Source organism: Mytilus edulis, chromosome 9 (assembly GCF_963676685.1).
Source record: "Mytilus edulis chromosome 9, xbMytEdul2.2, whole genome shotgun sequence".
Lineage (NCBI taxonomy): Eukaryota > Metazoa > Mollusca > Bivalvia > Mytilida > Mytilidae > Mytilus > Mytilus edulis.
The window spans coordinates 53,226,571-53,239,047 of record NC_092352.1 but is presented as its reverse complement, the minus strand read 5'-3'; the positions used below and the strand labels follow the sequence as shown (position 1 = coordinate 53,239,047).

General features: G+C 31.1%; 1 protein-coding gene across 2 annotated transcripts in view; it reads left to right on the top strand.

Moving 5' to 3' along the window:
• The window catches only part of LOC139489761 (SEC14-like protein 1), a 71,394-nt gene extending 64,256 nt beyond the window's left edge, over positions 1–7,138 (top strand). Inside the window, exons 14-16 of one of the 2 annotated variants that reach the window (XM_071276552.1) lie at positions 496–597; positions 1,058–1,077; positions 2,117–7,138. In XM_071276552.1, coding sequence (XP_071132653.1) covers positions 496–597; positions 1,058–1,076 — 121 coding nt within the window. In that variant the 3' untranslated portion in view covers position 1,077; positions 2,117–7,138. The remainder of the gene's footprint in view (positions 1–495; positions 598–1,057; positions 1,078–2,116) is intronic. The other variant, XM_071276554.1, reaches the window with a different exon arrangement.
• The last annotated feature ends 5,339 nt before the right edge of the window (positions 7,139–12,477 follow it).

The window sequence follows — 12,477 nt, the reverse complement described above, 5'->3', positions numbered from 1 at the left end:
AAGAAAATACTGCAATGACAAAATTATATCATTGGTGACCATAAGGGTGAATTAATATTAGAGAAATTAAGGAATTTAAAGAAATGATAAAAAAATAATGTCAAAACATTTTGTTTAGTATCTTATTCTACAATTACCTCCCAATGTAATTTTGTGAATACCAACTTTTTTTGGATTGAGTAAAAATTATGTTTTCATGCATAGTTTATTTCATTGATTTTCCATATTTTTTATGATGCAAAAATCATCAAAACTTTGAATTCATGTTTCACCTAGTTTATCCCCATGAAGTCAATAAAATTTGGTATACAACAATTAATAATGAAAAGAGAAATTATCACAAAAATACTGAACTCCGTGGAAAATTCAAAACAGAAAGTCCCTAATCAAATGGCACAATCAAAGTTCAAACACATCAAACAAATCAATCTACAATACATCATTTTTTAAATTTTTTTTAAGAGAAATAATAGTTTGAACATTGTATTTCCACAGAGGATCTATGAGTAGCCTACAGTCATGTCATAGTGGATTTTCATCTTTAAGTTTAAGTACATCACAGAGTACGGGGAGCTTAAATGCCAATAATCCTAACAGGTAAAATATGTTATTATACAAGATTATATTTACAAACTAAAGTGAACCAAGGCCTGATGAATCTGTAGTACGATAGTGTCCCTAAAGTGGATACCTCGGGTATGCAGGGTCGTTATGATAAAACACATAAAATGTAACAACAACACTTTACCGACTGCTGCAGAAACTTTATTGATCGACAAGTTTCGGTGCCTAGGGCACAGTCATCAGGATAATAATAAGACTATATTTAATATATAGTTTAAATTTTTCGGCCATATTTTGCTAAAAGTGAACCTTGTCCTTTCCTGTAGAATGTTTTAATTTTAAGAAGAAACAATCATGAAAAGGAGAAGAAATTACAAATCACATCTTTAATTTTCTGGTTTCCTGATAAGCAACATGCTTGTAGCCAATGAAAAGAGGTTTAACAAAACAATTAGGAATTGCATAATAGCTGTAACATTTGATAATTTTTCAGAGATTATGATTCATCATAAGGTAATGACACCACAGAATTCTTCCAGCAATATTAGATACAACGATTAACCTTTGAGAAAACAAGTTTAACCTTTGAACTACACACTACTCTTCCTGCTCACCTTTGAGAAAACAGACTGTTTTCATTTAAATGCACTTGACTTTCATTGTTTACCCTTTGACAAAAACCCTTTTGAAAATATAAACACACCTTAATTACGTTTCAACCTTTTTAACCTGCTGCACTCTGATAAAATTTGCATAAAAGTAGGATAAAATTTTTAAAACTTTTAAATTATACTGTATAAAATATATACCTATTTTATTGCTTCGGAAACATTAAATTATAAAAGTAGTTTTTTTTGCATTATTGAAATAGCTCTTGTTGTTTCTGGTATTATATTACCAACCAGAAACTCCTAAGCCTCTGTAGTTTATGACATTGTCTTTATATTCAAAGCTTTTTTTACTGCTATGATTCCCATTAAAATACTCTGAATTCATTATTATTCGTTGGATACCAATTTTCGTGGATTTCGTGGGAACAGTTGAACCACGAAATTAAATGTTCAACGAATGACAAATGTTCTTATGGCTTGTATGCAGACTTCGGCAAAACCACGAAACCAAATATCCATGAACATGTAAGTTTTCCTCAATCCACGAAAATTGGTATCCACGAAAATAAATGAATCCACAGTACTATACTTGCTTATTGCATAAAATTTACACACTCTGTATTGCAATTTCAGTAAATCCCAAGTTTACCAGACCCGTAAAAATTGGTTTGATCCTGTAAAATGATCTGCATTACTTGCAAATCAAGTCAAATTTTCTAAAAAATAATGGTAATGATAACTATTTCAAACCTCTGACATTTCACTATAAGCATATTTTGACGTATCATAGTAAAAATTTACTAATTTGACCCTAATGGTAGCCGAAAATGACCATTTGAATGCCAGACTGTAAAAGGCCTTCCTACCCTCCTTTTTAGCAGGTTTGATTGTACATTGTTAGGAATATTAATGTAGTTTTTGAATTGCTCTTTTTTTTTTAGACTAAGAAGATAACGAAGGCCAAATACAACTTTCAAAAGGTACTCAGAATCAAACATCTAGATAACTGTGATCAATCCTTTGGAACAACAGAGCTTCCATAACAACATCTAAAGATTGTCTGAATGAATTATTGTCCCAAGAGGAAAATATTTTGAAATTTTTATTTGATTGAGAATAAGTTTTTCTACTAACAGTTTGAAGGAAGTATTACTGTTTTTTTGGGGTGTGATTTAAAATATTGTGTGCATTTACATGGCATTTTTAAAATCCGTTTATGAATTTGTCTTTTCAGAATCTGAAGTGAAGAACTATAATTTCATTGATTGTATCTTAAAATGAAAACCGTGTCATTTCATTGGTTTAATTTAAATTATTTGGTACATTGTTAGCCAATTACAGTACCTTTGAAAATATTACCCAGAATGCATTAATTCTGAAATTGGGAATTCAAAATGAAGAAAATGGTTACCATTGAGATTTTTAATTGATCTGAATTTTTCTGAGATAATTTTTTAGGAAGTATTGGAGTGGAGTAAGAGAAAGTTACATTTACTGATGTTAAAAATTTATTACATTACACGTTTATTAAGAAACTTTTAAATCATTCATTGACAAAGCAAATAGGAATCATTTCATTATTTTACTTACTAATATTTTAGCATTAAAAAAGTGTGAATTAAGCTGTTTTACAGTGCATATGTAATTTTTAGCACTGAAATTAGCAAATGATGACAGTTATTTTAGCACATATGAAAAAAAACCACTTGATTTGTTAATTTGAAATTGTAAACCACATAAAGATACATATGTAGTTGTCATCACATGTTAAGATACATATGTAGTTGTTTTAAACAAATTTAAAGACACAAATGTTACTGTAATCACATTTAAATTAATATATGTAGTTGTTAACATGTAAATAAACATATGTAGTTGTTAACATGTAAATACACATATCAGTGGCGGATCCAGCCATTTTAAAAAAGGGGGGGGGGTTCCCAAACCATAGTAAAGGGGGGGTTCCAACTATATGCTCCCATTCAAATGCATTGATCGGCCAAAAAAAGGGGGGTTCCAACCCCCGGAACCCCCCTGGATCCGCCACTGCATATGTTGTGATAAACAATAATCACATATTAAGATACATATGTTGCTGTTAACACATATATAGATACATATGTAACTGTAAATACATGTAACAATACATATGAAGCTGTTAACACATTTATAATGTACACACTTTGTTAATCTAACTCAGTAATAATATGTTCCTTTATGATTGTTAATTTATACCTAGTCGTTTTATCTCTATACAATACAATAGAGAAAGGTGCTGATGATACACATTTGTTTTGGTGTGGTCCAAAAATTGTTGTTGTGTGTGTGATTGTGTATATGAGTGATCAGTATGTGTACAAATGTGTTTAAATGTGTATACAAGTCATTGATTGGTCAGAAGTGAAAAAGTTTGAAAGAATTTTTATTTACAGATAACAGTTCTTATTCAAAATTAAGAAAAAAAAGCATTAGTATATGGGTTTTTATTTTGAAAATGTAAAAAGAATTAGTGTATGGGTTTTTATTTTGAAATGTAACAAGTATTAGTGTATGGGTTTTTATTTTGAAATGTAACAAGTATTAGTGTATGGGTTTTTATTTTGACAATGTAACAAGTATTAGTGTATGGGTTTTTATTTTGAAATGGAACAACGTAAGTGTATAAGTTTTTATTTAGTGGTAATTTGTGTTCATGAAAATCAAACTAAGTTTTTCAATACAGTTCTCATAGTTTGAAAACTTTCTATATGTCAAGCCATATAAGTACAAGAAATAACAGTAATGAAGCTAGATAAAGTGCCATGTTAAGGTTTCGATGCAATTTGATTGGTCAGTTTTCCTGATTTTGTTTTCTGATTTATTAATGTTAGGTTAGGTAATGTCATGTTTATTTTTGTTTTTATAATTTTATGGAAATTTTTCTTGAATAATAACACTGTAGCAATATATGCTTCTCAACTTAGAATTTTGAATTTCATTGGTTTAGGCAATAGTTTTTTGAAAAATGTGCCCAATTGAATTAGGGAACAATTTGTAGTAATTAAGAGTTTTAAGAATTGTGCTCCTTTGAATTTAGGAGGAATTTAAAGTAGGCAATAGTTATATGTAGTTTTGTCCATTGATTTGGGCAGAATTTAAGGTAGGCAATAGTTTTAGGAAATCTGCTCCATTTAATTCAGGAGGGTTTTGACGTAAGAAATAGGTTTATGAAATCTGCTTCATTGAGTTGGTAGAAATATAAAGTAGGCAATATTTTAGAAATGTGCTCCATTGAATTTAGAAGGAATTTAAAGTAGGTAATAGTTTGATGAAATCTTTTCAATTAAATGTGGCAGGAGTTTGCAGTAGTCATTCTATGTCAGTCACAGCAAATTCACACCAATCAAAATCTAGCTAACAACATTGGCAGTATCATCATATTAGAGTAAGCTAAACATATCAATGCAAATTTGAATTATTTATCATTGGACAGTCAGTTTACCGTTAGTTTTGGTTCATGTAGGTAAATGGACAGTGAAATGTTTGTAATGGGTGCATACCAGTAGCCAGGCGGTTCGAGGGGTTCATACGAACCCTTAGAAAACAAATAAGCACTGTTAAAGTCTACATTCTGTTGAATTGTAACTTTTAGTAAAAGTTGAGCACGATTGTATCAACCTCCCTCCTTTGGAAATTCCTGGCTACGGGCCTTGGGTGTTTTTAAGATACATTCTTATAAACATTGCTAAATTTCCTGATTTATGGTTCAAAAAGGAACGATAACTAGCTTTAAAGATTTTATGCAATAAAATGTTTGGAAATATAAAATAACATAGTTTATTTAGTCAAAGTTTTCTTACAATAAATTGTGCCATTCAAAATACATAAATAGCAATATTTGTGTGAATTCACAAAATTATAAATATTTACACCAGATGTAATTCATTCAAATCACCAAAATCAGTTTTAGTGTCAGTAAAAATGTAAATGTTTTTGAATTTATTTTTTCTGAAATTTTCAGTATTTTTCTTTCAATTCTCAGAGAATTGAGCGTTTAATATTTCAACCATAGACTTATTTTTACGCAACCACCAGAACAATATAAACTATTCTGATTTGATAATTTCAATAGATTTCAAAAATCTACCGTGTTGTTACTGTTGTATATATGGTAAATATACCCGTTCTTTGACACATTCTAGGTCTCTGATAAATAGATATGTGAACATTTTTTTAAATGAATGGAAACTAGTTAGCAGAATTTTTTTTTTTTAATTAGAAAGTGCTAGCTTACCCTAGATACGTATATACAATGTTTCAGACTAGTAGTTTACCAACATATATACAATGTTTCAGACTAGTAGTTTACCAACATATATACAATGTTTCAGACTAGTAGTTTACCAACATATATACAATGTTTCAGACTAGTAGTTTACCAACATATATACAATGTTTCAGACTAGTAGTTTACCAACATATATACAATGTTTCAGACTAGTAGTTTACCAATAGAAAAGAATTCTTATATATACAAATACTGATACTTATAATCATTATATTGATGCATAAAATTAATTGCTGTTGCAATTAGATTCAAAGAACTATGTTCAATAATTATATATTTGGAGAGTACATAAAGTGGATAAAGAAAATTTAGTGCTTTAGATACTGTGGGATCATTTATTTTTGTGGACTGGGGAATAATTGTATTTTAATGGTTATTTGATTTTGTGGTTTTGTCAAAGTTAGAAACAAGCATATATAAAATGTGTACTCGTATTTAGTAAAACTTTTGAAATAGTGCTTCACCTTCACCCACGAAATCCACAAAAAATTGTATCCCACGATAATTTATCTACAGTATATTAGTTTGTAGTTTCTGTTTTTCGTTTATGAAAAAATGGATTTTACTGTCTTTTATTAAGTTTTAGAACAATCAGTTTTTTATTTGTGTCAAGTCTGTGACTAAAAGAGAGAGATTGGTGTTTGTTTCAGATAGTGTGAACTTTGCAGTGTACATTGTACGAAATTGTAATTGAAGATTCTTTGGATTATAAAAATAATTCTTGATATTTTATGATGAGGTATGAGATTCAGAATGAACTTTTAACAGGGTGAATATTATATAGTTGATCTATATATTTATCTCTATGTTGTCACACACAAATATCACTGTATAGAAAGTGAGAATCAAGAGAATGTTTAACCCCTATTTATTAACTTCTTTGACATTTATTTATTTATTTCTATGTCAGGACACATAAATATCACTGTATATAAAGTGAGTATAGAAACAGAGAATCTAGAGAATGCATCCAGACCCACAAATACTAATCTACTGATTATTTATAATGGTGTATAATAAATGTTATGTAGTCACATTGGAGTCATTAACTATTGTTATATTTAGCATATTTTCAATATTTGGACCAACTTTTTGGGTATTACCAGTACATATCATCAGTTATCAACATACTATTTATACATATTTACAAGGAAAAGAGTGCTGTTTATCATTGTATTTGAACAAATATGAGAGAAAATAAGAAATTTCCCATCCCTTTTTATCACTGAAACCATCAACATAATGATGTTTACTTTTGGCTCATGCCTGATAAAAAAAATCAAAAAATTAATTTATATGATAAAAAACAAAAATGAAAAATTCCAGTAACCTGACATTAAATTTTGTTTGGAAATATGATTCTTCCACTATATTTAATACTTATCTTATATTTTGGAAAGGTATGTGGTAATTTGAAATATTGTCATATTGGGTGAATTTATGAATTTATAATTTTATCATGATTTTCATCACATGACCTATCAGTCCAATCAATACACATCACATGACCTATTAGTCCAATCAACATACATCATATCCTCTGTGTTATGTTTTAAGATATTTTGTTAAGAATTGTACTCATGTTAAATTATGAATAATTAATGTAAATAAAATTACATTTTAAAATAATAATAAATGTGTTTTTGACTTCTTTTTTAACACCTATATGATCATAATATAAAATTATTGTTGAAAACTTATTTTTGTTTCGCCTATGATGACTTTCCAACGGTGACAGTTGTGTAAACTGTTTGTATAAAGCTATTTCAAAAGGAAGAAGACCTGAATGCTTCATTGTCATGTTTACTTGTCAGAGTTCACCTGACCTTGACCCTATTTCATGGATCAGTGATCAAGGTTTTGTTTTTGAGGTAAAGTCCATTCATCAGATTCTATAAGCAAAAGTTCATTGTTGAAGGTGGTACGTGACTATAGTTATTAATTACTGTCTCATTTGGTCTTAAGTGAAGAGTTGTCTTATTGGCAATCAAACAACATCTTCTTTTTTAAATAAACTCTCTTTTGTGTATGGAATGAAAGCATTATATTCATGTTGTCTAAATCGGTTCATCTGACCATGGAAGTATTATATTCATGTTGTCTAAATCGGTTCATCTGACCATGGAAGTATTATATTCATGTTGTCTAAATCGGTTCATTTGACCATGGAAGTATTATATTCATGTTGTCTAAATCGGTTCATCTGATTATGGAAGCATTATATAGACTTCTATGATCTGATGGCAGTGGGCTATCTATATTTGGTGTATGGTATGATTATAAGGTGTATATGTCTGTCTGGCTGTACGTACGTCCCAAAGTTGGTTTGCGTTCTCTAAACTTTAGTTTGCCTCAACCAAATGTTATAAAACTTATAAACTATGCTTATGACCACATAATACAGATCAAATTTGAGATTGGGTGGTGTCACTTATACCGTTCATGAGTTATGATTTTTCTAAACATAAAAATTGCTGAATTTGTTGTTTGTGTTTTCTAACTGTAGTTTGCCTCAAGCAAATATTATGAAAGTTATAAATAATGTTGAATACAACTTGATACAGATCAAATTCGAAAAAGGGTGGTGTCACTTATACAGTTCTTGAGTTCTGCCCCTTAAGAAACATAAAAATTGGTGAATTTTTGGTTTCCCTTCTCTTACTTTAGTTTGCCTTAGCCATACTTTATGAAACATATACGCAATGCTAATTACCACAGATCAAGTTTGAAATTGGATGGTGTCACTTTTACTGTTCTTGAGTTATGCTCCTTTATAAACATAAAAATTACTGAATTTTAGGTTTAAGTTTGCAATTTCAATTTTAATGCAAAAAAAATGGCATTTGTGCACCAAAGGGAGATAATTTGGAGCTTTTTGAATGGCATATACATTTTAAAAGTCATCTGGGGCCAAAACAAATTTATTTTTTTGGTTGATATTTTGTCGAGCCTGCAACTTTTGTTGCAGAAAACTTGACATAGGGATATTGATATGGCAGCGGCAGCGGTGTTAGCTAAGTTCTTTAAAGCTTTATATTTTAGAAGGTGGAAGACCTGGATGCTTCATACTTTGAATATGGGTACCTCATTTTACGAAGTTTCTGTCAGTCACATGTCCAATATCCTTGACCTCATTTTCATGGTTCAGTGACTACTTGAAAAAAAAAAGTCCTCATGCACGTCAGACAGTTTGCACTTGACCTCGACCTCATTTCATGGATCAGTGAACAAGGTTAAGTTTTGGTGATCAAGTCCATATCTCAGATACTATAAGCAATAGGTCTAGTATATTTTGTGTATGGAAGGGCTAAGGTGTACATGTTCAACTGGCAGGTGTCATCTGACCTTGACCTCATTTTCATGGTTCAGTGGTTATAGTTTAGTTTTTGAGTTTTGATCTGTTTTTCTTATACTGTTTGCAATAGGTCTACTATATTTGGTGTATAGAATGATTGAAAGGTGTGCATGTCTAGCTGGCAGGTGTCATCTGACCTTGACCTCATTTTCATGGTTCTGTAGTCAAAGTTTAGTTTTTATACGCCCGTCGTCTTTTAGACGGGACGTATTATGGTATACCGTTGTCCGTCCGTCTGTCCGTCGTACCGTCCGTCTGTCCGTCCGTCCGTCTGTCGTCCACACTTTGGACAATTACTCAAAAACACTTTCACCAATTTCCATGAAACTTAAGTGAATTGTTTATTTCTATTGACGTAAGCTCCCTTTCGTTTTTTTTTAATTTCAGATTTTAAGTTTTGGATTTATGGGGCTTTATTCATAAAAAAGGGGGGATTTTCAACACTTCGGACAATAACTCAAAAAGGCTTTCACCAATGTCCATGAAACTTTGGTGAATTGTTTATATCTATTGATGTAAGCTCCCTTTCAATTTTTATAAATTTCAGATTTTAAGTTTTGGATTTATGGGGCTTTATTCATAAAAAAGGGGGATTTTCAACACTTCGGACAATAACTCAAAAAGGCTTTCACCAATGTCCATGAAGCTTTGGTGAATTGTTTATATCTATTGATGTAAGCTCCCTTTCAACTTTTATAAGTTTCAGATTTTAAGTTTTGGATTTAGGGGGCTTTATTCATAAAAAAAGGGGGATTTTCAACACTTCGGACAATAACTCAAAAAGGCTTTCACCAATGTCCATGAAGCTTTGGTGAATTGTTTATATCTATTGATGTAAGCTCCCTTTCAACTTTTATAAGTTTCAGATTTTAAGTTTTGGATTTAGGGGGCTTTATTCATAAAAAAAGGGGGATTTTCAACACTTCGGACAATAACTCAAAAAGGCTTTCACCAATGTCCATGAAACTTTGGTGAATTGTTAATATCTATTGATGTAAGCTCCCTTTCAATTTTTATAAATTTCAGATTTTAAGTTTTGGATTTATGGGGCTTTATTCATAAAAAAAAAGGGGGATTTTCAACACTTCAGACAATAACTCAAAAAGGCTTTCACCAATGTCCATGAAACTTTGGTGAATTGTTTATATCTATTGATGTAAGCTCCCTTTCAATTTTTATAAATTTCAGATTTTACATTTCCGTGTTATGAATTTTTATGCTTAAAAAAGGGGGGATTTTCGAATTTTGGGACAATAACTAACACTTTCACAAAATTTTATGCAACTTTGATCAATTGTTCATATCTATTGACATAAGCTCCCTTTCCATTTTTATAAATTTTAGATTTTACGTTTTCTTAAGTAATGAATTTTTATACCTAAAAAAGGGGGATTTTATGAAACTTTGGTGAATATATTAATGTAACATCCCTTTTGATTTGTATATATATTTCTAGTTGATCATATAAATTCATTTAAAGCATAAAAGACAAGTTAAAAGAGCAACAGGCGTATCATGCGCTAAAGGGCAGCCCTTTATTAAGTTTTTTTTTTCTTTTTTCTAATACTAATTGCAATAGGTCAACTATATTTGGTGTATGGAAATATTTTATGATTTATTTGTCAGTCACACAGGTTTTATTTGACCTTGACCTCATTTTCACGTTTCATTGCTCAGTGGTAAGTTTTTGTGTTTTGGTCTGTTTTTCTTAAACTATATGCAATAGGTCAACTATATTTGTTGTATGGGAGAATTGTTAGCTGTACATGCCTGTCTGGCATGGTTCATCTTACCTTGACCTTATTTTCATGGTTCATTGGTCAATGTTTAGTTTTCTTGGTTAAGTTTATGTGACAGTTGTAATAAAGCTTTATAGTTGGGACTATCAACATAATATCAATGTGTTGTAAAGAAGGTGACACATTTCAGCATGTGCACTCTTGTGTACCATATGATAGAGTCACAACTTATAAAGTAATAAATACTATTTGTAATGAAAAACAAGAATGTGTCCATAGTACACGAATGCCCCACTCGCACTATCATTTTCTATGTTCAGTGGACCGTGAAATTGGGGTCAAAACTTTAACTTGGAATTAAAATTAGAAAGATCATATCATAGGGAACATGTGTACTAAGTTTCAAGTTGATTCAACTTTAAACTTCATCAAAAACTACCTTGACCAAAAACTTTAACCTGAACTTCGCACTATCATTTTCTATGTTCAGTGGACCACGAAATTGGGGTCAAAACTATAATTTCAAAAACTACCTTGACCAAAAACTTTAACCTGAAGCGGACGGACGAACGGAGGCACAGACCAGAAAACATAATGCCCCTCTACTATCGTAGGTGGGGCATAAAAATATGTTTAAATTTTTGCTGAAATTTTTTGTACCCTCAAACCTCTTTTAATCTGGTGCTTCACCAAGAGAGAGTGCAAAACCCTGATGACAATATTTTTTCATCCTGCATATGCATTAACTTCTTGCTTTTCAACATTAAGGAAACACCAATCAATCTTGTGTTTAAGTATTTCAAACTTTTGTTTCATCAAGTTTCTTGTCAATCTGCAAAATTTAATCTTGACCCAATTCCAATGTTGACCTGGATATTATAATTATTTCTAGATGAAGTGTGTTAACATGAAGCTTCTTATCAAATTTCATGGAAAAGAGAGACCGAGTCACTGACCAAAGGATGGAAAGACATTTATCATTAGACCCCGTGACACATTTGGAGAGGATTATATTAATTTGAATGGAAATATTGACCCCAAGAAAAAAGTCCACTTAACCAGGTAAAGGAGAGCACATTTTGTACCACTTAGAATGTCCACAGAAACATCAACTGATCTCAGTGAATACATTTGACAATTAAACCCAATGTCTATAGTTGTTGTTTGTTGATGTGGTTCATAAGTGTTTCTCCTTTGTTATAGATAAGACCGTTGGTTTTTCCAGTTTGATTGGTTTTACAATAGTCCTTTTTGGGGCCCTTTATAGCTTGTGATTTGGTGTGAGCCATGGCCCCATCTTGAAGATGGTACTTTTACCTATAATGGTTTCTCTTATACAAATTGATACTTGGATGGAGAGTTGTCTCATTGGCACTCATACCACATCTTCATATATCTATTTGGCAATTAAAAACTATGTCTATAGTTATAAAAACCCACTTTTCAAAAGAACAATGTCATATCATTGTCATTATACTAGGATATGATGAAGATGATGAACTGGTTTAATATCCAGTGGCAAATATAGCATGCATATCTGAGGAAAACAAGAATGTGTCCTCAGTACACGAATGCCCCACTCGCACTATCATTTTCCATGTTCAGTGGACCGTGAAATTGGGGTAAAAACTCTAATTTTGCATTAAAATTAGAAAGATCATATCATAGGGGACATGTGTACTAAGTTTGAAGTCGATTGGACTTAAACTTCATCAAAAACTACCTTGACCAAAAACTTTAACCTGAAGCGGGACAGACGGACGGACGAACGGACAGACGAACGGACAGACGGACGGACGGACGCACAGACCAGAAAACATAATGCCCCTCTACTATCGTAGGTGGGGCATAAAAACATGATAATTTTAATAATGAATATGA